This window comes from Apteryx rowi, unplaced genomic scaffold, assembly GCF_003343035.1.
Source record: "Apteryx rowi isolate R43461 unplaced genomic scaffold, aptRow1 scaffold_687, whole genome shotgun sequence".
Lineage (NCBI taxonomy): Eukaryota > Metazoa > Chordata > Aves > Apterygiformes > Apterygidae > Apteryx > Apteryx rowi.
This window is the reverse complement of record NW_020450968.1, coordinates 216,578-242,684: the sequence shown is the minus strand read 5'-3', so window position 1 is coordinate 242,684 and position 26,107 is coordinate 216,578. Positions and strand designations below refer to the sequence as shown.

Genomic DNA, 26,107 nt, shown 5'->3' with positions numbered 1-26,107 from the left:
CAGATTAACAGATGCAAGTTCTCCTTTTGGGAGGCCGACATGACAAATCTATCAAAACATGATGCCAAAAGTCATAAGTGGAATTTGAATGAGAATCTCAGCGTAAAGAAGAAAAATATTTCTCTTTAGAATGATTTACCCAGCAGTAACCCAAGACCTTGAAGTGAGAATGCATCTATATTCCCCCATGTTTGGAAAATAGTTCTAATTTTTCTAAAAAAATTCTGTTGGTAATCATAATATATTATTAGTATACTTAAAATTTTGTGATTTAATCATTTGCAACAGATGTTGTAAAGAAACTAATTCTGCCAATATTATGCACAAATTTAGGTGGCTTTAGCAGGCTCTTTAGACACATTGTTGAGGCCTGAATGAATAAAAGTTATTATCTTTAACAAATTCTGTTTACACATATTCATGTAACTATGCAACTAAAGTTTTGCCTTTCTGAAGGAGATGCCATCTACTATGATTTCTAAAGAGCAAATAAACACAACAGTTATAAGGAAAGAACAGAAATCACGTTGCGCTTCTATTCTTGCCCTATTGGGGGGGGGGGGGAAGAAGAAGTGCCACAAAAACAACCCAAGCACATTCAACAAATAGTTATAATTCTAAGTTCATAAACCTTTAGGATAAATTCTCACCATCATAAGTAGATCCAATAACTCCAATGAGGCCTGCTTATGGTAACGTACTAAAAACAGTGACTTGTTTGCCTGAGTGAACAGTCTGCATCACTTGCAGAATTGGGCCCTTTGAGGTGAGGAAAGTATATTCTGGTGTTGTGTTTTGATCATCACAACCCATTGCTCCTTATCTACTTTAGAGGTAAATCTCTTGCATAGAAATGCATTTCCTTGTAAAACAGTTCAATTGAAATTCAGTCAGGAAGCTTTCAAACACAGGAAAGAGGTATGAAGTGCATAGGACAGACACATTGTAATTCTAGCTCTGGTTTCAAAGCCGGGTCAGATTTGTCAGACTAGTACAGCTATTAATTATAGGCCATAAATTACCAGAACTCAAACTTGTAGTGTGGTCCTAAGATTGGGGAATGTGTGTGCCAGGATGATACTGTATCCCTGTTTTAAATTATATTTTCTATTCTATCATGAGCATTTAACATACTGAGTTCCGACTATATGTATAAAGTCACTTCTTGGCCGAATCTCCCATGTTCGGTGGAAACAAAATCCAGAGAAAAATGCCAAGAAGATTAAGTTTTTCACCACTTGTGTAACATCTCCATTGAAATGGAGACCCATGACATGGTCCGAGTTATATACGTTTCATAACCCCAGGGGACTTTCAAGCCATCAAAATTTCATTAGCCTCACAGCAGTCCCAGTACCTTCTTAATTGGGACTGCTGGCCTCCCTATCAATAAATAAATCAACTGTAATCCTTTTTAGTGACTAAACTCTTCTTTGAAGTTGTATCTAAAACATCAGACACTCTTCTTGCATAAATCCAACCAGTGCAGAATGTCTTTTCTAACGTATTTGCAGTTTTCTCACACATTAAAAATAAAACATCCCTCACGGAGGGAGTTTTGGCATATTGTAACCAGACATTTTGCTATTTTTAAAATTGTAAAGCTCATAAAAAAATGTATCTGAAGTATTACATTTCTGAAGCAGTTGTCTCCTTGGTAATGCAGAATTTCCTTAGACAGCTGTATCTTTACATGTCTTATTAAAGATCATTAACCTAGGGTTTTACAAAACACTTGAGGGAGCCTGTTTCAGCACGGACCTTTCAGAAGGAAAACCGCAGGACTGCCCAACAACTTATTCTAGATCATTTGCAAGCAGAGAGATCACAACTCATCCAACACAATCCCTGCTTCCAAAGGGAGAGTGGCAAATAGTCCTACCCTCCTCTGTCAAAAATTCCCTCTGCCTCAAAACAATTTTTCCAAATATGAGGCAAGAGTGTTCTTGGAGGGCTGTCTCCTCAGGCACACAGCATTAATCCCAACACAAAAATCCCATTTGAGACAGCCATCCTGCACAGGCGTCTTCAGTTGGAACCAGCCGCTGGGGAAAGGCAATGAGTATGAGTAATACCAAAATATAGCTTTGGTTTTGTCTTCTCAAACTGAAAGTAAAATAATTAATAGGTAGGGTAACACATCACTGCTTCTAGTTTAAGATAAAAATCTTTTTTTTTTTTTTAAAAAGAATCACAATTCATACACACTCACATTGCCCTTTGCCACAATGTGATACAGCTGTACCCAGAGGATAGTAATAAAATTGCCTTTGCTATTGTACAGCTGACAGGTTTARTAAATTAATAAAAATGAAGTGCAGACATCTAGCAATAGCCATCACTCTAATTTTCATTTTTATGCTTTTTCTTTGTTCCTCTTTTGAATTTGTCACATACGATGTCAAATGTTAACAAAATAATCATATTTTAATATTAATAAAGCTGAAAATCTTCTGCAAATGTAAAGTTAAAGATCAAATGTCTTCTAAGATCCATGTGTTTAGCATTTAGCACCACGTCAGGTCAATTCACAGCCTCAAGTTGGGGTAAGAAATTTTGAAAAGCTTTAAAAATAAATCAGGCAATTGTATTAGCCTCTTTTCATTTAAACACTAAGCCTTAAATACAATGGTCATATCCCCACATCCTACGAAGCTGCTGTTTAGACTTCTTGTGGATTTTAACTGCACGGGAATCCAGTCCCTCAGGCACAAAGGACACGCTTCCCTCTTTACCACAATTTTAATTGCTCTCATCAACCAGTAAGTTTAAAGCATGAACAAATTTGTTTTTCAGTCACTTGAGCCTTGTTAATAAACTATTCTTTGTGCTCACTCATCCATTCTCAGATGCTGCAACTTCTCTGAGATGTCTTAAAGAGGAATTTACAAAGACATCTTTGACTGCTAGCTGGCCTTGGGGATAAACTTTATCACCGCTTACTTTTCTATTCCACAAAGGATAACAGGTGACATGGCCCTAGATAAGTCAGAGCTAGTCTTTTTTGTCATTAAACTTTTTCAAAATTACAGCTTAAAACATCACACTCACAGCTTGCATAATTTAGGACTGATACTACATATTGACTTTTCTGGGGGTGAAAGAGACAAAATAAATAGATACATAATTCAAGGTCATTCCTTGAATCAAGCGTCAAACAAAAGAGCATATAAAACATTGATTTATATACGTGCATACATGTAAGAACTTACCATTCTCACTGTCGGACTTGTTTTCGTGTTCGGTATCAGTCAGAGTGAGGGCTGAGTTGGAACGGCTCGATAGACAGGAACTGCGCCCTGACTTGACCCCCCTGCCCCAAAGTCTCATGGCATGCTCTGGAGACATCACTCCTTCATTTTCAGTATCAGCATCTGACCCTGCACTGATAGAGTAACCTCTGTGGGGGAGCCCCATTTCCGCACAAAATGCCAGTCCTCGACGAGTTGCTGGTTCACAAACTCCTAACTGCCTTAGGGTAAAATTCTGTCCTGATTAGGGGAAAAAAAGATAACAAAAGGTGAGAATGTTTTTTTTTTCTTTTAAAGAAGCTAAAAATAAAAATCTCTTCATGTGTAGAATTGTCTCAGGTATCACACAAGGTGTTTTGTCAAGACTCCCCAAGTATCACGATCAAGTGGATTCGCTTGTCTCTGGCTCTCCGCAGAGCCCCTTTTCATTCTCCCTACCTTGCCACTGTTTTGTCAACTGCTTACACACATCAGAAGAGCTCTCAGGTTGGAAAGAAACACAACAGAACCTGTAAACTAAGGAAAGCCAATTCAGCACATGAAAGGATTAAAAATAAATGACAGCCTTTTTCACTTTTCAAAAGTGTGAAAGCAGTAACAAGGTATTTGTCAGGATTATCTCTTTTTGTCCTGGCTAGAGGCCTAAGCAACAGGATATTTTCCCACCCAGATGTCACCTATTGTGGCAAGGGAAGAAAGTTTAAAGTGGCAAGAGAACTCAGCTGATCAACATTGGATCTTTCTGCCCTATTTTAATGCAAGAACATAAATGAATAGGAATGCTTTCAATCACTAACTGCAAGACTGTAGTAAGGTGCCATTTTTTTTTTTATCTCTCAATATTTTGAGAAACATTTTAGGCTTTTACTGGTGAAGCAAAGTCTGTATATTTTAACCAGACTTTTAGCCTCTGTTTTGGGGCAGAGCAAGAGACATAAGTGAATCCCAAATGATTGTATTAATTAGGTGCAATAAACCCATGACACTTCAATAACTTAGTGTCTAAATTATGTGACACTCAAAAATTACTGCCTTTTTAATGGCTATGTCTTCATCCTGCTTTTACGTCTATAGATTTAAGACATTTTATGATATACAGACATTTGGCATGCTCATTTGCATGCCTATACCCATAATGCTTTTCCACTCTAGCGCCCCACTATTTCATAGCTCTGGAAACAAATTAGAACAGATATTCATTTTTGTTAGCCACACTCGGATAGGAATCCTAATTTCTCCAAAATTAGACATTTGCTTAGCAAAAATACATGTTGATAAGATCGTTAAAGCTTATAATGCAACAAGAACAGACTCCTATTAATTAGAAAGTAAAAGACCTGGAGAAGTATGAACACAGAAGTGTAAATAATTCCTGAAATATTAAGAGTTAGTGCCATAGCCATTGACTAGTTTTTAGTGAGCCAGTTAATTGCTTTACTGTTGTGGTCATATGAAGTTGTCGCAGTAGTTTCTTCTCAGTCAGAACTGAGAACGGATTCTGACAATGACTTTCATAAATAATAAAAATCAGTTACTATAATTAGGTACAAATCAAAGTATATTTATTATGCAGCTATGAATAAATATCTGAATTAAAATGCATCTGGGGAGGTAAATATAAAAGCAGTAAATACGTAGGACGATGATTGAACTGTGTGAAGGCTGTAAGAACAGTGAATGAGCATCAGGCACACTGATAGTATCTCGTCATTTTAAAAACTGTCGTATCATGTGAATTCTCAGGTTTTGAGAGATTTTAAACTAATATGAGAAGCAGACAGGCCAAAAAAGTGCCCAGTGGTAACAGGGTCCAAGCAGAATATAATACAGTGCCTAAAATGCATATTATTTTGCATTTTGGTAAACATGCTGAGTGACAGCCTAGAACACTGTTTTTATCTTTGATACATTATTATGTGAATTGACATTTTTAAGCAGTTTTCTGAAGTCAGGACTTTATGTCCTGACTTTATGCATGCCTGTGTACATCATACACAACAGCTAAAGTGTACATACAATTGCACACACAGCACCATAGCGGTTCCAAGAACCCGAACAGTGCTTTGGGAAGCAAAATGGAGAGGAAAGAGGTATTTTTGATGAAAGACAGTGTTACCTGAGTCAGTAACAAAACTGCCATTGGCTTCAATGCTACCAGGTTAAGATGTTATCTAGGGTTTCTGTAACCTCATACTGCCTTGAGAGATTTGGGTGCAGTAGAGGGTGCAGAGGGACAGAGACACTGCCTCTCAAGCTATAGTTATAGCACCTGTAGCAGGAGTACAGCAATCTGCAACTACTCAGCCAGCCTGCAAAATGGTAGGGATGGGGCTCTGCAGCACAGGGCTCTGTGCCTGCCTGAATGCATGGACCACCTCTCTGCACTCAGAAAAGCATTTATGGAGCCATCTGTGCAGACACATTGATTTGAAGAGACCTATTGAGCCTTTTTACTTTTTTTTTTTTCTTCTATTCAAACCACTTTTTGCAAGAGAAACTACTTCAGGCATTATATAACACCACCCATGTCCACCTTCTAGGATGCTCAGTCTCAGGCACAACCTACCACCTATCCAGTTACCAGTTATTAGTGGATCTTATTTATTTATTTATTTTTTACTTTAAGTTTACAATGGTCCGTATCCACATGAAATTTTTTCTGCTTTCTGCTTTGTTCCTCTTACAAATGGTAAGAGAACCAAACCAGTATGTCACAGAACCAAACCAAAGCTCCATTGCAACTCTGAAGACAGAGAAGGTGGTTTGTATATTGTTTTCTCACATCCAATATATTAAATCTTTTTCACTACATTGAGAAGAAAACAGCATATCCCAGAAAYGCTGCACCAGCTTTATAAACAGCAGGCTCAATCATCTCCTGAATTAAAACTCTCTTAAAAGCTTACTAAGAGGATTGTACTCCCCGTAAGTTGCCTACACAAATGAAAAACAAACAAAAAGTTGGCATGGAAAATATGTGCTTGTGTAAGAACTAATATGCCAAAGGAAATACACATACATGATACAAAAATTCTACATCATCCTAAGGTTCCCAAACAATGAGAACAAAAAGTCTAGAAACTTTGAGCATCTGGGGGAAGATAAACATGGCTGAGGCACAGAAGCAATAGCAGCAGAATGGAATGGGTGCTCTTACCTGCCTAAAGAACGAGACAAAAAAAMCCCTTTTTTTAAGCTTGCAAAGGACATTGTAGGGGCTCAGTGGCAAAAGAGCATGGAGAAGATGTTCTCCCTCCTATGTTCTTACAGTTTTTAATTAGCTTTTCCAGAATTACTTCAATGTGAGGGATTTAAGCATCAGTTTTTATACTACACACACTTTTGCAATTTCCTCCACTGACAATAGGTGCCTCAACATTTCATAAAGACTTAAAAACAGCTTGGAGACTGTAATGAAATAATTTCCGAGAAGAAAATGTAGTAAAGTGTAAATAGATAGGAATAATGCTTTGTGTTTTTTTCTTTCCTTTAAAGAAAGATTATAAAGTGTACAATGAAAAAAAAAACAAAACAAAAAAGAGAGACACAGTATTTCAAGGAGACTTGTTTTAGAGGCAACTTTAGGGTTTGGGGACCATTTGGGACGATGTATCATGAAGCTAGGTTTTAAAAACTGACAGTAATGCTGTTACTGCCACTCCACTATTAGATATTGCACTTCTCTTGGCTAAGAGTATCAATTTATGGTTAGCATAAGGAATGCTGACACCATCCATTTGTCCAGGCAAGAAGGAAATTAAGGTAATAACACTAAAATAACTTTCAAGAGCCTGTGCAATCACTGTTAAAAATACAGCATTTGCTAACAGTAACCACATGCACCCACCTGAGATACTGCAACTACTTTCTGGTTAAGCAAWAATCCACATATGATTGGTATGCCTCTAACTTCCTTGCTTAAATCTATACAAAAAGGAGGATACTGGTATTTTTTTTTAATTAATAATTTCTCAACCAGGACTGCACTGGTTAAGTCATCAACATTTCTAGACAAACGTAATTAAATTAATCAAATACCGCATACATAAGCAAGTCCTAGGTATGCAGAAATTAGGTATTATTTTAGAAAGTCAGAATTTACCATCTGAAACTAAATGGGAACCTACAGTACTTATACTTCATTTATTCCCTTGGCCTAAACTGGAGAAGTTATTCAAAGACATCCACAATAACTTAAGCTTCAAGTCAGAAATATTATCTGTGAAAAAGGGTTTTAGAAGAGGACTACACAACAAAAGAAATTCCCATGGTTTTTCAATTGTCAGTCCTTGTTCTAATTCAAACCTAATATACACACTTACAGAGATATTCTCTTAAAATGACAAAACTGCAAAAAATGAAAAAGAAACAAAAAAAAGGAACAAAAAAAAAATCCAACAGAGAATACATCAGTGCCTCCAGACTGCACCACTGTCCTTAGCAATTCATTTACCACTGAGGATTCTACAAAGTGAGATTTCAGCAACTATAAACTATTTTGGAATGAGGAGAGAGAAAGGAAAAAAAAAAGTACTTCAAAACTGAAGAGCCTCCAAAGCATCTGCCTAGTTAGCATAAAACACACACACACACACACACCACTTTTAAACCAGAGGAATTATAGTTTGAGTGCCTTTGCTAACTTTGACTTTGGCATAACCGGATAGAGATAGTACCAAAAAGGCAGTGAAGTCCCAAGCCCCATTCAGGCTCATGCAAAAATTCTGTTTATTTCTGCTCTTGTTTATATTTCTGATTAAATTTTATTCCATTTCTGGTTTCTCTGCATCTCTCATTACTTGCCAGTCCCCTTTCTAATCTTAGACTTTGCAACATTCCTCCTTCCCATCTTGCTTTCTTTTGWCTCCCTGTAACACAACCACCTTCATGTCATTCAAAAATCACTTCTCAAACACATACTCCCTATAATCACTCTGTGATAACCCATCACAGAAAAGAACTTAGTGAATTTAGAAAAATAAATTGTGAAATAACTAGAGCAAGACAGATGCAAAACAGAACACAATCATGGTCCTCAGAAGAAGCAGTCTCCTTGCCTTTATCTTGTTCCTTACTTTTCCTTGTTTTCCTATTTAATCTGTTGTGTTTTTTTTTTTAACAAAAAGAATTCTAGTTTATTTAGAAAGCAAATGAGGACAAATACTTCTCTCAATTTTTCTGAGTCTGTAAACAAGTGCATTCAATCATGTCCTCATAATACAATCCTTATCATGCTGCCCCTGCAATACACAGCATAAGCAGCAATGATGTCAAAGTGTTAACTGTAACAACTGTGTTGGTTTTTGCTATTTTGATATGGGAAAATTACTTGTTTTTGCATTGTGCTTAGCTAATATATATAGTGAGCACATTTTTCTATCCCAGGCTCCTTACTTGGAGCTCATTCTCAGTACTTCCGAATACTTTCTGCAGAGCAGAAGCCAGTACACAGCAGCACCACACTTGAAACACTGTCATTATTCACTGCTCAAAAAGACCTACTGAGGCTGGGATTCTGCACCATCAAGAGCTTGGTATGACTGACCTGGTTTAGCAGTAACCTTGTCTTCATAACTCACACATATGATAAGTCCAGAGGAATAGCTCTGTTAACAGAAGATTGGGTGGCCTGTTTACCCTACCAATTCATAAAAAATACAGAGCTAAATTACAGGCAAGCAAACAATAGAAAAAGAGCTCCTTTGCATAAGATGATAAACAGCAAAACTGTCCTCTCTACTCTGAGGACACTAGCTAGTCACTACAGGACCACCAAGAACATGGGGAAGATGTCGTCTTCCTAAACGCCCAGAGCAGAGCTGGCCTGGTTTAGCAAGAGTCCCAAGTGATCCTATGGGATCTTAAACGCCCTCTATTTCCAAGTGTCAATGCTGGCTGGTTTCTTAAGGGAAAAGAAATGCAACTTTTTTGTAATTAAAAAAAAAAAGAGAGATCTTTTCCATTTGCTGAGACAAAGACAGCATGGCAGACTTAAGTGGTCCTTTCTAAGGAAGGGTCTTGAGAGGAAGGACATAGTACTGGAAGCAAATGTACAACAGGGTAACAAAATTGCAGGAAATGAAAGGACAGAGATTAAAAAAAAGTAGAGCGTGCCAGGCCTCTTATCTTTTGCTATAAAACTTCGATGAGAAGTCTACACATGCTGTCTTTAGCATTCAGAGTGGTAAGCAGGTAGAACAGAGTTGCAGAAAAGAAAGCAGAGAATGAGCAACAGATGTGATACCACCTCCTCTGTCACACAACTTCCACAACACATTTACTAAATAGGAGTTTTCAAGGCTGTACTTAGAGTCCTGCTTGCCAGTGTGCAAGAAACTGCAGAGAAGACTGACAAGTAATAAGCTTTGCATATGTTAACATATATTTTCATTCTGATTTGGCATAATATTTTTTTGTTATTACTTCATTCTGATTTTCTTTTTTGCTCTGTGAAAATGATACATTATGTCTAAACCAACCTAATTCACTGTATCACATTTTTCGCCTGTTTTTAATTCCTTTTTCTCTTCACTCATCACACACTTCCTCCTCTTCACCTCTTAATCTCTTTCTTGACCTTTCTGCTCTACTCACAGTTCACTCAACTGCCTTTTCTTCTCACTACCCCTTTTAGACTGAAGCTCCAAGATTTCATATGAAAGAGAATTGCTTCTCCAATACACCAGTAAAATACACAATAACAAACAGCATTAAATTATATTAAAACTCAACAACTGTGCATAGTGCACATAACGCAGAGTGCATATAATTTTTCACATGCTCAGTGTTCTGAGCAAACATTAACCACACAGTTCTCCTGTTCCTTATGGGTTGTCAAAAGCAGATGGGGAACTAAGTCACATAGTCTCAGTGACTTCTGAAAGAATTAGTGCCAGATATACAGAGTTGTCTGAGCTGCACTTACTGTGCCACTTTGCAAGAAGACTCAAAACCTACTCAAAATTCTACAAACTAAAACAAAAATACTATGGCTTAGAGAGAACTAAAGCATCTCAAAACCTGATATTTAGACTAGCCATGTATTCTTACTGACATTAAACTACAGAATCACAAGGAAAGACTGATTGACCTGTAAAAGTTTATGCTTGAAGAAACAGAGCAAAAGAGCTAGGAAGGGAACACAATAATTTCCTTACACTGTTTTCCCAAGCTAGCATCCAAACATGCAGACTCTTCTCTGCAGCCAATGTGATTTGGGGGACCCATAATTTTATTTGCTGTTAGGCTTGCTGGTGGCAGGGCATCCTCAGTGCTAATGCAGACAATCAAACAGAAGCACTTCTTAATCCAGTGGCAGAATAAAGGACTGTACACCAAGCTCTTCTGAAGTTACCACAGAGTAAGATTAAGGCCAACTGAAGATAATTTCAGAGTTCAGTAAGAGATGTAGCGATTTGGAAATTCTGCAATATCAGAAAAATATCTAAACCAGATTTTTTCTGCATGTTAATAGTAACAGTTTTAATCATCAGGCCCAACTGCAGAACTCAAAGCTTCAAGCTACATCATCAGCAATCATGTTCCTGTAAATTAATTAATAATTTATACATTCAGGTTCTAGATTTTGGAATTTATACAAAAATCTGGTTTTACAAACATAAATTTGGACTTTAGATTATTGAATTAACAGAAACTAACTCAGGTGTCCAGAACATGGTGGTGGTGGGGAACAGATGACTCTATGGATTTAGAAAAGAAACCCATCTCAATGAGCAGCAGAGAGCATGAAGTCTTCATCAGGACCAGAATGACAGGATAGACTCTTTAGGCCTCTATCTTAATCTTCAGATGCTGGCATCAGTGCATATCATCAAAATCTCAGCTTCCATTTATTGCAAAATATAAACAAAGCGTAAATTTGATAGATGGGAAGAAAATATGACTCAAGGGTAAGCAATACAGAGATGATGGATATCCAGTCTGCACAGAGCCTGAAACCATAGATCTGACAGGTATGAACTGCCACATTAAGGTCAGTAGGATGCTAATGATATGACATACGGCTTGAAATGGGGAAAGAAGTTGAGGAGGAAGCAGGCAGCATGAAGAAAAGCACACAAAATAGGACTCAGGCTCCCTGCTGTTCCTCCGGATGTGGAAGAAAGAATTGTCTACCATGATTTCTACCTTTCCAAGTGGGAAAGGCATGGCTGCCACCACAGGTGAGTGGATAGACCCACAGGGGGATATGGCTCACAGCATGGGAGAGAACTTGATTAGCTCAACAGGCTTTTACATGGTATAAAGGAAAAAATATCCTATTCAGAGAAGCCCCTATATCTTTATTTGTAGAATTTCATAACCAAGTATCCCACGTTCACAGGACTCTGTTCTGCAATGCATGAACAGAATAAGCCTCTCGGACCATCCTTGTGAATAAGTTCTAGAAACAAGAAAGAATACAGATCCAAGGATATTTGCACAAATAAAAACCTGTATTACTCACACACACTTTCTTTCACACCCCCTACCAAGGCATTCTGTAAATCTCCATACCAAATGTAGTATAGTATTCTCTTAACTTAGATTTTCTAGCAGAACGTCCATTATCTGAAGAAGAGAAAGGGTTTATGACTCGGACATATTTATGGCACCACAAAGCAAAAAATTACAGACAAAATTTGGGGCAAACATGTTCGGCTGGCTCACTTCCATTTCCTCTTTTGGCTTTAATAAGCTAAGTAACACTAAGTATCGGCTCTCAAGCCAATAAAGTTGTGACATCTTACAAACCAATTTCAGAGAGTATCAAAGAACTTTCTGAGGAATTATTCTTACTTTACATCTCTGCCTCCCTTTCCACACTTATTTGCCAGTCATTGAATAAGCAATCACTCACAATCTGGCCTACAGTCCTGAGTCTTGGCCCTAAGCACTAAATCAACAGACAGGACTCTTCAGCCTCTTTTGTTCCTTTCCCCCTTGTCTCTGATTACACACTTTTCTCTCCTCATTCTCTCTGTAGATGTTAACACGCCGAGGTCATCTTCTCATTTATCCATTTATCTCCTCAATCCTCTGTTCAGTTTTTATTATGAACAGAAGGAACATCTACATCTCTGCATATGAGTTAGAGCAGAAAAGAAAAGCAATTACAGACCCTCTATGATACCTTCCTCTCCACCAAAAGAAAATTCCTTGTGAAGGCCCCTTGCTCATCCTATAGGTCCTTAATCATTATGATAAAGGCTCTATTTTGCAACTGGACTAGTCAAAAACAAGATTTTTACTCTGTGGACCAAGGCTGTGTAGAAACGCCTGCTCAAGTAACTTACAGCCAATAACTAAGGTTGATCTTTCCCTGGAGAATTACAGTTGCCCTTTGTCTCCAGATCCATAGCTCATCTACAGACCATGACCCACAAGGGGCCAATTTCAGCTGGATGAATACCTTAGAGAAAGTGCGTGTATTGCTGAGTGAGGGCTAAATACACTCCTAATCAAATGAAAGTGAAATGTTTTTCTTAGTAGCACTTTGTAGCTAATAGAATAACTTCAAAAGTCAACAGATCCTTATCACCTGGAACCTGAAAACCAATTAACTTTTTATTGTTGCTTTAAGAAGTAACTAGCATAGAAATGGAAGATGATAATATTACTTAGCACTTWCAGCGCTTTTCATCTTCAAAGCATTTTACAAACATAAACTAATTAATCTTCCCAACATGCCTGTGAGCTGGGTAAGTATTATTATCCCTGTATTAGGGGAGCAAGGAGAGAGAAAAAAAACCCAAAACAACAAAAAAACCACCACCTCTGGCAGAAGGTTACGTGTCTAGCTGAAGGCCACAAAACTATCCAGAATGTACTGTCACTTTCACTTTGTACAAGAGAGATCCTCTCAAATCAGGCAGATTCTGCAGGTGGCCATGCTTTAGCATAACAAAAAAGTATCTGTCATAATCACAATAAGGGACACATCTTTCACAAACATAAAATGCTAATTCTAATAGTTGCCTTAAATTCTAAGAGACTGCACTTGCAATGGCACTGAATGGTGATTAATTTGCTCGTCAGCAAGGCAAAGTCACTTATATATCATTTCATACCTTTTTGTAAGTCATCTGCAAAACAGACTGATTCAGTTCTACAGAGAATCACTTGCCTACCCAATAGTCAAAATTAGTCCATCAATAAGCCACAGGCAGGGGAAGGTCAGAAATGGTCTTTCCTGTCTGAAGCAATGGCAGGATAGATAGGTAAGTCTTAAGTACATGAATTTTAGGTTGAAAACCATGGCCATTTAAATCCTTTAATCCTACAGTTGACATTTATGGTGACTAAAAAGATTAATCATTTGCTATCCAAATGAATCATTTTGAGTAGCTAATGTTTAAAAGCAATAAACTTTGAAATCACATTACATTAGGATAGATGTCATGATTAAATCTTTCAGCATTCTGAACTCTTAAAAAGTATCCCTGACAGTGTTTAATATCTTAAATAATAAAATAAAATTGTCCTTCTTTTGCTGAATGGTGAGGTTTTTCCAGCACGTAGGTCTAACTGTCACAGGAGTGAGGGCTGAACACAAGCTACARTACTTCGGTACAGCATAATATACTTTATGTGGCTTTGCTTTTCAGCAACCTCGTAACAGTTATCCAGCTTGTTGTCAAAGAAAGAAATTCTTTTTTGTTTGTTTAAGTTCAGCCCCTCCTTGTGCTGGTCCAAGGAGTTATTAGGGTATTTGAGCTAATTTAGGCATTAGAGTATCCCATAAGAGGAAAGACATGAAAACATGCATAGAAGTACTTTCTCCTGCAAAACTGAAATGGGCAGCATGAAAAGAAATTGAAGTTGAAGCTGGGCTAACAAGAAACTGTGCAGGATGATAAACACAGTGAACTCATTCTCACTGCCAGCTAGAAGGACCAATTAACTTTACCTGCAGGCTAAAGCATAGTTGAATCAAGCTTTCAAAAAGCAAAAATTTAACAAAAGCTATGCTACCTCATCAGGTCTCCTATTAGTAAAAGCTCTCCCGCAGCTCAGCTTTTTATTTCACACAGTTCTCAGACAGTGCAGCAATTATTTTGTTTGAAAATATGCACAGGCACAAACTAGAGCATATGTTGCCACCTGTGCGCATGGGTCAGCCTCCCATTCCTGCAAAGAAGCTCACTGACTTGACTGGTGGATCACACTACAAGACCATGACACACTTGTGCAACAACAAAATTATTTGAAATGGAACAAATAACTATTCTTTTTCCTGTTTGAGAGCAGCATGAGATCTGTTCATTTAATATGGATTTTACTCCAAGGGGACTGCCTATTAGATACTGCATATTCCTCTTCCTTTTAAAACATATCTGTTTTTAAATAAAGTAGTCTTTGCCTGCTTGTGTTAGTTTTACAAACATAATACAGCTGTATAAAAAGCTTTTCAATTCTTCTGAATCTTGCAGGTTCGATTCACGACCCCCATCAAATTATTTTCTCATTGCTGTAGTTTCAATTATTTTTTCCAAACTAAATTAAAAAATATCTTTCACTATTTCTACAATCCTTCCCTCACAATCCATAGTCATGTAACACTTTCAGATATTTTAGGATAGCAGTCTCTTATGTACAGTATAATTCTTCACAGACAAATATAATTTTGTTAACACAGGAATTTCTCCGTGCAACAGAGAAATTAGACTTCATATAGTCAGCTTTAATCCTGGATTCAGCAAGGTACTTAGGCATATTCCTAAGTATAAGCATTTAGGTCACTGAATTCAATTAGAAAAGTCGTACATTTAAATCAGGCTGCTCATTATAGGTGGATACTTTGAAGCATAAGTAAATAGGAGTCATCCTCCTCTCTACACCATAAACAGCAGACAATCTTATTGACACAACTTGAAAAGAAAGTAGTCTTGCATGGTGCTTCATCCACTCTCAAGCATGAGATTCAGTATCTACTCAAACATGCAATGTAAAACTGCACACCTAGCTTAAAAATGTTTTTAATGGAAAAAAAGCTTAAGGTCTTCATTTATACATTGGCTGCTGAGCTTAATTATTCCTAGACTTATCAATTTTTAAAATCTTGCATTTATTTTCATTTTTGGTTAATTCCCATCACTAAGCTCCAAAAAATAGTAGATTAAACAATTCTTGTTTAAAGGTTTTCAAAACAAAAACAGTCTTGCAATACAGGAGGGGGCTGGAGAAGAAGAGAAGGAAACCACAGTAGCCTCTTGTTGAAGTTCATTTAAAACATGTTGCCTACATCAAATCACAGCTCTTCAGTATGTGATATGACTTATATTCTTGGCTTCAAAAAATACCAAGATACTAACAGTTATATAATAACTTCATGTTAAAATATTTTAACATGTGTTTAAAATGCTATTTTTAAGAATTAAAATGACAAGCATTTCTCTTTAGGCTGATTTCTATTTATGCAATTAATCTCAAGCAACAGAAATTGAACAGAACTGAAAAAAACAATTCTGTGACTGGAACTGATAATTGAGGAACTTCCTCTACAAAAGAAAAGATTTCCTGGGATAAAGCTAATACCAAATGGGGCACACTTAGCTCTTTAGGTCAACATCCCTTTCTGAACTCTATCACGGGATTTTGGGGAGCAAGAAGCACAACGATGTGTACTGAGACAAAGCAGGAAGAAGAGGTGGTAAAGCTCCGGTTCATTAACAGAGAGCTTTGAAGGGTCTTACTCCAGAACGGTCAGCAACAGCTACACAGTCACGTGTTTAAATTGGGCCAGATAAGAGACCTGTGATCAACAAACTCAAATAACTGCTCCAGCAGCTTTCCTCTGGACACTTGAAATTTGATAATATTTTATACAGTTTGTGCAGAAGAAATGAAACCACTGGTAATGATTAATTTAAAAAAAAATGCCAGTTAAAGGCATTTATTAAAAATTGACTTTTTTTGCTTGCGGGTTTACTTCCTGTTGATTTAGCACGCTAGTACTGTCAAAGCTACATATCTGCACTCTATTTCTAGACAAGAAAAAGAAAAATAGAGGGAAGTATGGTTTTATATATTATTTAGAAACCTTTGGAATGACCTTGATCACCTTTTGCACAGAATGCTTCCAGTGCCAGAAGCAGTAAATCCTCTCAGTCAGAGACGAATCAAAGGAACACAGCACCTAAGACTGCAAAACAAGCCCTCCATAACCTGACCCCATCAAACCTGCAGGTAGTCCCCAAAGGTTCTAAAACAGCAAGCATTAGAGAAAGGCAATACGCCACACAAAAAGGACAGTGAGAAAAAATCAGAGGCACAGATGACAGTGCTGAGCCCACAAGATGAAGATGACCCTACACATTTCTGACTGTCATTTTAGGCCTGGAGATGTGTAATGTATTGCACAGTCAGCAATAAGTCTTAGCTAAATATTACACACCTTTCTGAAGGAAATGGAGAGAGGAAAAAAACAAACCAAACCCCAAGGCACCAACACCCATAACGTGCCAAATTACCTGACTCCTTCCATTTCATTATTTCTATTTAAGAAAAACAGCACTCTGTTTAGGCAACAGTTTATGAATTTCTAGTTAAGCAACATTAAATAAATGAAATGTTTAGTTTTGATATGATTTTGTCCACTAGCACTAAGAAAGTGTCTACAGTACGGTTCTTAGAAAACTAACTGGTTGAAGGTGACTAATCACTTAAAAACTAGGAAGTAGTGATGACCTGGTTTCAATACATCACAGAAACCAAAAATACACAGCAGAAAGCAGACAGACTACAGTAGCAGCAATCCTCAGTTACATGAGCTTAAGAGAAATATTTTTATTTCCTTTGCAAACATTTGTAGGGGGAAAAAAAAAGTCAACACCATCTGCACAGCTCTAATTCTAATGTAAAGTTATTCTACTTGGAACAAAGAAAAACCACCAATAGGGAAAAAATATTTTAAAGTATTTCTAAAAGTAAAACTAAAAGACTTTCTCACATGAAAAAAGCTCTCTTTTCTACCCCTAAATCTTGTCTTCCCCATAAAAGAGAGGACAGCTTTATACAGAAGGACTGAGGCTTAGGTTCACACAGCTCTTGGCCTTTATCCTTTTAGATAGCTGGGCTACAGCACTCCGCACATTTCATCTTTCCTTCCCTTACATGATGTAGCTTTGTGGTAGAACTGTAGGAATGCCAATTCCAGAGATTACAGTTTTGAGTCTAGAAATTCTGGAACTTGACGCCTAAGTGCCTAACCCTAAATGGGACCTTTTTTAAGTACAACCTCATGTCTCTCCAGTCCTGGACTTGTAACTTAAAAATTCAACAGTGATAGCTAGCAATCAGTTAGCATCTAGTCTGGATATCTATCCACTAAGAAATACACCTTCATCGTGTAATATTTTACTTTACTCAGTCARCAGTTGTGAAAATGCTCTTTTACTGTCCTGGTGAGCTGTAAGATAAAAGACACTGAGCTACTATATTATTTGTATACTCATCCACACATACGACATTTCTTCCTAAACCTATTTATAGGGTGTAGCCTCCCTGGAACAATTGTATTTACTTATTTTGATTAATTTGGAAACTATGTATATTGTAGGTACATTTATTGTAGTGGCAAAGTTTTGGATAATCTGTTAATCAGATGAAGGGATGCTGGGGGCATAGTTTTTAAAACGTAAGGCCTGACTGAATACATGAGACATGAGTTTGCAATGTTGTCGCTGACCCATTGCCCAATGTGCCATTTACTTCACTCTCCTGTGCATCGTATATTATTTATTTCAAAGATGGTACATACTGCTTTCCCATCTTTGTTAAATATTTAGAGAGATACAAGTGAAGTGTACTACATGTGTAGAGTATTTTGAATACTGAAAAAGTTGGTATAACAACATACTCTTCCCACAGAGGGCACGCCTTGTTACTTAGTACTAATGAATTATACACTCTGTTTGTATTAAAACTTCTTGCCTACCTTGTCTGGTATACTCATCTGCTTCTCTGTGGACCAAGTCTTTTACCCGGTTTCCATACAGCAACCTAGAGGAATCATGATCAAAAGCTTTCAGGGTTTCACTCGAGCTGTAAGACTTCTGGGTAGGCACTCTGCACTCCTCATTTTCTGCCGAAGAATTCGTATAGCGCCGCTCCTTGTCCCGTCGGCTCTTTGTCAGGGAGCAATAAGGCCTACGTTCCTTCACATCCATACTTCATTCCTTCTGTACGCACATCAGGGCAGCTTATTGGGAATTCTCCTCTACATTCAGTTCACATTCACCTGCAACAAAATCAGAAAGACGACCACTGATGGGTTACAACAGCCTCTAGTTGCTGCCATTCCTTCCTGACCGTCTGAAACAGAAAGGGAAATCCCATCAACAAGGACTGAAGCACCTCYGTAACATTTAAGAGGCCTGCGGAAGCTACACGTCCATCCGAGGTACCCTGATGAAAGATTAGCCAAGCAGCTCTTGTGAGCCGCAGTGCCAGTCACAGCAGACTTCTCATTTCTATACAGCCGATTAGAACACCAAAACCAGACTGAAGTGTTGCTATAAATATCAGCTTGGGAACTGGGGCAAAAAATACAAAAAACCCTTAGCTTTTCAGCTTTAAGAAAGTGTTACTCACCTAATGTCTTTCTACCTGTAAATACATTATTTGTTTTGTCTTTTTTCCGAGAAAGATGTATGCTTAAATAGCAAGTCTCACTTTCTCCTGCTTGTCAGAAACTTCTGTTCCAACGTCTGTTTCTGCCATATAGACGTCTACAACTTTTACTGTCGTTTCTACTCTTAGAAAATTGTTCTCATCAAGAACGTACACACACAATTTCACAGCAAGCTACAAAAACAATCTTGGTGATGGGTAAGAATGCTTCTCTCAGGCAGTATATAATTCCTGCTCAAAAGCAACTAAATATTTGAGTTGGAAATGACAATCAAATAATTGCCACTATGTTTTTAAGGAACATCACTGTAAGAATCTTATTTTTCTTTAATGCTTAGTTCTACTTGGTTTTAAAAACAAGACTTCTCAGTTTCGTCTCTTGGGTCCAGCACACTTAACCAAAATGCCTACAGAGTAAAACAAAATGTAAAATAAAATTTGTATCTTTAAAGAGCTGACAAAACATCTAAATGAAGAACATTTCTGATTATTTTAATACATTTTGCAAATGAACTTCCTGAGTCTTTTTGATATTTCTTCTTGAACAACTTATATATTAGGTTTCTCTCCCTTGTCTCAAGGAAAACCTCTCAATTTAGGATACTTAAATACCACAAGTAATTATTTTATGAAGTGAGCTGTATTATCAGTCAAGTCCTGTGTGATGTAGAATTAAAGTGATAATTTACAGCACATATCACAAAGCAACAAGCTATTTTCACTCTGTTCAACAAAAACAAGGTTGCCTTAGATTTCTTCACTTCTTTCATTTTAAATATATTTAATATCAAACAAATTAGTTGCCACTCAAAGTGATTTTTAGGGAGTATTTAATTTACTACTGAACTGTAATTCAAGTTTGTGAATGGCAGGTCTTTTATCACCCTATCTGTTTCGAAATTCTCTGAAAAGCTCTCACGTTTCTTGACCTGTGTGAATCTCAATTTAGGAGTTTCAAGATTAGGTGCTACATCGCATGAAATACATACATACTAAAAGGCAAAGCAAAGAAGCCTTCCACTCAAGTAAATTCCCTTCTATATTTATTACATTCTCAAATGTTCTTTAACTGGAAAAAGAAACCGTAAAATATTTTCACATGAGCAAAAAGCCCAAAGTAGTAAGGTAGAATAGTTTTTTTCAATTTATGACTATGTAGATGCATGCATGTCCATGTAGCATATTTTAGTTTATATGCCACACAAATATTTAGAAGTTATATAAACATTTTATAAATTTTGTATCTTACTGATGCTAAACTGAAGTGTGATATTTAAAATTACTATTAACTGACACACACAAGTATTCTGCTGCAGTGTAAAGACTTCAGGTGGAAGCGTATGTCTTCCTTCATCTGTGCATTTCAAGACTTTAAAGAGCCACTAATTCCTAACATCTCTAAATTGTGCTATGGGAAAACTGACATACAGTATTCAAAGATCAAATAAACTTGATTTTTTTTTTCAAGTCTCCAAGCTCATGTAGCTCCTTCTCATCCCAACCCAAAACCCTCTTTGCATAATACTTTGTTACTACACGTAATACGTAGCTAAAATCCTCAAAGATTTAGTCTACATTGTAGCGTGAGGAACTACTGATCTGCTTCCCACAGAAGTCGATGAATTCAATACAACTTCAAGAGGCGGTTTTTTGGGTTACCTAGCGCCTCTCCAGGCAAAGAATGAAAAGGTTAAAAAACAAAACAAAACACAAAACCAAAAAACAGAGTACAAGCCATTTAATAGCACCACACTATTGGGACACTTTGACAGTGATTACACTGCCATTATAAACAACAAAGATTAGTGGGTTTTTTTGTGAGCATTTTTGAAAAATAAAATACTATGGTCTTGATCCCCAGAGATTTAAGAGCCTGATCCTTTTGAATTTGACATTAAACAGAACAGTTCTTTAGCTTTGGTAACCTTTAACTTTGGAAAAGTTAATAGTATTTCTCAGCATGTTTTTAGAGAATACTTAATGATTCCAGGCTAACACCTTTAAAATTATTTTATCAGTGAATAATATATCACTGATAAAATAATATAACACTGAAATAGGGAGACAGAAGAAAAGCTGTCTTTTAGATCTGCCTACAAGTAAGTGTTCTGTACCATGACAAAAACACATATAACAAAAGCACAAACTTGTTTGCAGAATACAGAAATATGTCAGTGCTAACACGTAAATAGGCAGCCAGCAAAGACAGGCCAACCAAAGGAAAACTTGCTGATGGCTTTTCAAGATCTGAACCAGAAGTCTTATTACGGGTGTGTGCATGCGTGTGTGTGTGTGTGTGTGTGTGTGTTTTATTTAAGTACCGCAGCAGTCTGTTGTACTGCGCAGGATTTTTTTTTTTTTTTTGTCGTCACATCATGAATTTTTTCCTCCCCTCCACCCTATTTCCAAACAATAGCTTTCTTTTCCTAACATAAGAGAAATATTCCAAGTTATTGACAAAAAGTATTTTCAGACTGTCAGTTACTACATCTGCTCCTTTATCATAAAGATCATTGTAGCAATTACAGTATTAACTTCAAGCTTTCCGCTTAAATCTTCAAAAAATTTAAATGAATCCTGGTGCACAAATTTAAACATATTATTTCATTTTTTCCTGTTCTGTTTTCTGTAACATAAAAGCTGCATCCCCATGGGAGTTACCTGAATGCATCTGACTAGCTTTCTTTTACTACACCTTAGAAGCAGCTCACAAGAAATACTGGTAATGAGTACAATACAAACTCGAGGGAACGCAGCAACTAATTTGACACATGAACAATTTTCTTGACAAATCAGATTAAAATTTTAAACCAAACAGAATTAAATTTATTTTGTAGCATGTTACAAAAACACTTGCCTTTATCTGCAAGTAATTTTTCCCCCACATGCCAATATTTAGGGTCCAAATAGCTTTGCTCCAATTAAATGAAAGGAGGAATTTTCACAGCGCAATATTTACAAAGCTATTGAACTACTAAATCATCCACTCACAAAAGGATGTCAAAAGGGCTATGCTAGATACTGTTACAGATTTTGTGTTACAATATTAACTTGAAAGGGCCTGCATATACTGAAGGAAACCAAAAATGAACAGGCTGATGTATATCACTATTTCAAGTATCTAATTCTCTGCTTAAGAGCTGAGGATGTTCTCCATTTCTTGCTCGTGTCACTGAATATTGGGATCTCTGGTGATCATAAAAATGATCTGATCAACATTACAGGCTCTTCTTTGGATTAAACGGGAGACCATACGCTAATCACTGGATGGACATGTCAGCTCTTATAAACTCATGCCCATCCCATTTGTGTACATAACTCAGCTGATCCCAGCCCCAGCCACACCAAGCTTTCACATTGCCATTCCACATCTTAACAACAGGTCACAATCACAAACAGGCAATGTCCTTTTTTAAATGAACCTTTATGTATTTCTTTTAAACTTAAGTTAATTTAAAGGAAGCAGGAGAACAAAAGCAGCATCCCCTGTACGTGATTAGGTCACTGGGACCACAGAACTCATCTCCTTACGTGCTAGGCTACTCTGAAGACCTGTGACATCATGTTTAACCTGGTATTTAATTACTAAACCAAATAAGGTATGAACAAATAATAATTAAAAGCATTACTTTGTTATAAGATCAAAATCCTTTTTACTTTAAGTGCTGTAGACAGTCTGAGTGTAAAACCCAAAACAGAGCATGAGGCATATTCACACACAATTGCTGAAGCAACACTGGCAGCTTTCGAGAGCCACAATGCAAGTCTCAGCTATGGACACAGCTGAACAACTGATGCAGAGGGAAAAGTTTTACATTTTACTGTAGTAAAACTCCCCAAGATAGCCTTTCAGCAGTTCCTCTTAATCATCTACTGCAATGTGAAATAAACTCACTCTACTGAAAAGGAAAAACAACTATTTCACTTTTTGTTTTTAAATAAAAACCTCAAACCCTAAAGCCCTACGCTGCAATATAGCAAAAGTACAACAGACATATAATGTAGCATATATTTTAAATTGCCATGATGTAAATGAGGCTTTAGGGTCATGCTACAGAGTGTTATCTAAAACATCCAGCTACAACTTCAGCATGCCTTCAGGCCTTTTAAACTGTTATGGAAAATTATTGCCTTTAATTCAGTAGCTTCAACTCCAAGTTCCCTAAAGGTTTATTACAGCTGGCAACAGGATGGCAACCCTACCCAACATACATAATGCTCCCCACCCATTTCTTATTCAGAAAATTTTCTTTCAGCATTAAGGCTGATTAAATGAATGGTAAGATAACCGATTACGTCTAAATATACCTTAATATTTTATGCCCTTTGATATCCAAAAGCTACATAGACACAAATTAGTGAAAAGTTAAGAAATATAAGAACTTTGCTACTCAAATGAAGAAACAATTGTATGGAAGATGTTACATTACTGCTTGGGACAATTTATGAATCAACTATTGTGTGTATTATATTCCCTTTCAATAATTATTTCTGTTCTAGGCATCTCAGACAAACAAAACAGAAATGAAAGTAGTCCTGAGTATAACAAGAGTAATTATTTCAATATATGCAGCGCTGGAATAGAAAAGTTTTCAAAAATGAGATGAAAAAATGTGTAAATTTCTTTGTTACAGAATAGTAACAGAGTACCAAATATTGTTATTAAGAAGGCCAAACATGTCCTCGTCTCAATTTCACAAGTAACAATAACAGAAGCCACACACTCCTAAGAGCCAAATTCCTCCTTCTTTCCTCAAAGCAGGCAAAACTAAGTTATGGAATGAACTTACTTATTACATAATACAACCTTTCTCCAAACACTTAAATCTAGCAGAAGATTTTAGACAGTCCAAAGAAAGAAAGTATTCACAATTACATTCAAAAGCCTAACCTACTATTATCATTACTACTAATTGTCACGATGAATTAATAATCATTGATCCTTCCACATCGATCGCTTAATACAAGCATAGCCTGAACGCTTGCTTAGATTAGGAACAAGTTTCCCTTCACGATACAGTACTATATAAATACCTGCAGCAAAAGAATTGTAATACTTTCCTGAGGAGAAGCAGGCTCTAACTTCTGTTTGAAATGAGAAGGGGTTTCCACGGGTTGAGTCAAGACAATGTCTATTGTGAACATTGACAACACTCGCTAAAACATAATGTCTGTGTATTTCTAGTGAATAGATACTACATTACTGTAATTGTAATTATTGCAATTTAAGCATAATTTCCTTTCCATCTGTAATTGTATATTAATGTAAATATTTCTGCTATTTGTGCTAGGTATAATACTCACATACCTTTTAATATCAAAAGAACAAAGCAAATTTAGCTGACAGATATATCAAGTAAATCTAGAAGTTTAAATGTGATACACAACTGAAGAGAAATTAAGGAAATCTGTTGCCCACAAAAAATATCCACAATTCACACAACTAATCACCCATAAAACCTACTACAAACAAATACTAAGAAAAACTCAAAAGGCATAAAAGAGTGATGAAATTTCCACTTCAATGGCTGATAAAGTGAGATATGTCAGAAATCAACTGAGCTGGAAAAATGACACTTTGAATAGGTGCTTAGGATGATCTGTAGCCACGGTGTGCCATTAGTCAAACTGATGACTCTTAATACATGGATATTTCAGGTCATCATATCTAGAAACTCACTTCTTAATAATAAAAGTCTGTCTTCCAGTACMGAAACTGGGGAGGATGCATCCGAAGTCAGCGTTCTTAAGGGGGAGTGTGAAACAGATGTCCTGCCAGACAAGCAGTTCACAAACTAAAACCTTAAAAAACCTCCTTAAGTCACCAACTACCCTGCGTTTTAGAATTAAGGGGGGGAGCGAGCGGGCAGAAGAAAAAGGAAAGCCAGTGCAAAATACTGCATCTTCTTCAAGCATTTTTTTCTGGTATCAGTCTATGAGTGACAGAGCACTCATATGTGCCATCATTACAAGATGTAATACTAAAAAAGAGTTACACTGCATATCTAAAAATTTCAGCTTCATGAGGGACAGAATTAATGAACAAATGTCCTCTATAGTCACTATAAAAGCTTCTTGCAGTGAGGGTCAGGTAAGTTAGCAAGAGGATCAAGAGTTCTACAGGGTCCTGGTTAGTCAGAGGCTGATGTTTGGCAGAAAGAGGTGATGCGTTCCCTACACCGGTGAGAGACACCTCTCCGGACGCCGTTTTCCTCGGAGGGCATGAGGAGCATAAAGCAGCGTTTGAGAGGGAGCTACAGCTCTGTGGGCTCCCAGGAAGCCCTCGGCACAGCAAGGCCGGGAACGTCGCAGAGAGACCGGAGCTCTGACTACATGGGGACAGCCTGGGGCCTGGGGCTAGGCTGGCTATTCAGCTGGCAAGCAGGCACTGCAGAAAAACAGGACTTGCAAGTAGGGAGGGACACTGGAGAAAGGGCTCCACGAACAAGAGCAGCCTCTTCGGAGAAGCTCGATACAGGGGAACACTGACAATGTGTGTTTGGAGTTAATACATTTTTGCCAGTGATTGGAGAGGAATGGTTTGCAGGAACTGCCACGAACTCTGATCTTGAGAGGAAGTGTCTGACTGTAATCTGGGTGATATGACTAAGATTTTTTTTTTTCCCTTGAAGGGCTGAGAGAACTAAATGAGAAGGACAACACAAAGATTGAAAGAGTGAAAAAATGCAGTGTGCACCTGTACAGAGAATGAGGGTGAGACTATGTGATGAAAAGACAGAGAGGCAAAGGAAGTTAGAGGAGTAGAAACATTGCAGCATATACAAAAAATGAACACCAAGATGAACTAGGGATAGAGAGTGAAGAGGAGGGAGACAGAATAATTAGCACTCAGTATAGAAACATTAAGAGGAGGAGAGGTGACACAGCAAGGCTAGAAAGAGAGAAGAGCCTAGGAAGAAAAACAGAGCAGAGGAAAAGAACAAAGAGCACTTTAGCAGGGAGAAACTTTGTGCCTTATTTACTGCAGAGCCAAGTAATAAACTGTGCAAGTCAGCACTGCATAATTCATTATTCAGCAACAAGCAGATAGAAGTTCACCCAGGGCTCTTAAAAAGGCCAAATAATTTCTCCCACCCCTTTAAACTTGCAATTCATCCTCTGCGCCATCACCTCCTTTCCTCTCCATCTCTTAGACATGATTTTTTTCCCTCATCTTCAGACTACCTCAATGGTCCCCTGACTTCTGCTAGGATAATTCCTTC

General features: G+C 37.3%; 1 protein-coding gene across 1 annotated transcript; it reads right to left on the bottom strand.

Moving 5' to 3' along the window:
- Window positions 1-329: 329 nt before the first annotated feature.
- LOC112975739 (teneurin-3-like) lies at window positions 330-18,421 on the bottom strand. The gene is made up of 3 exons (XM_026086223.1): window positions 18,190-18,421; window positions 3,213-3,491; window positions 330-370 (listed from the first exon to the last, which is right to left on the bottom strand). The coding sequence occupies exons 1-3, from the start codon at window positions 18,419-18,421 to the stop codon at window positions 330-332; spliced, it is 552 nt and encodes a 183-aa protein (XP_025942008.1).
- Between the last annotated feature and the right edge of the window lie 7,686 nt (window positions 18,422-26,107).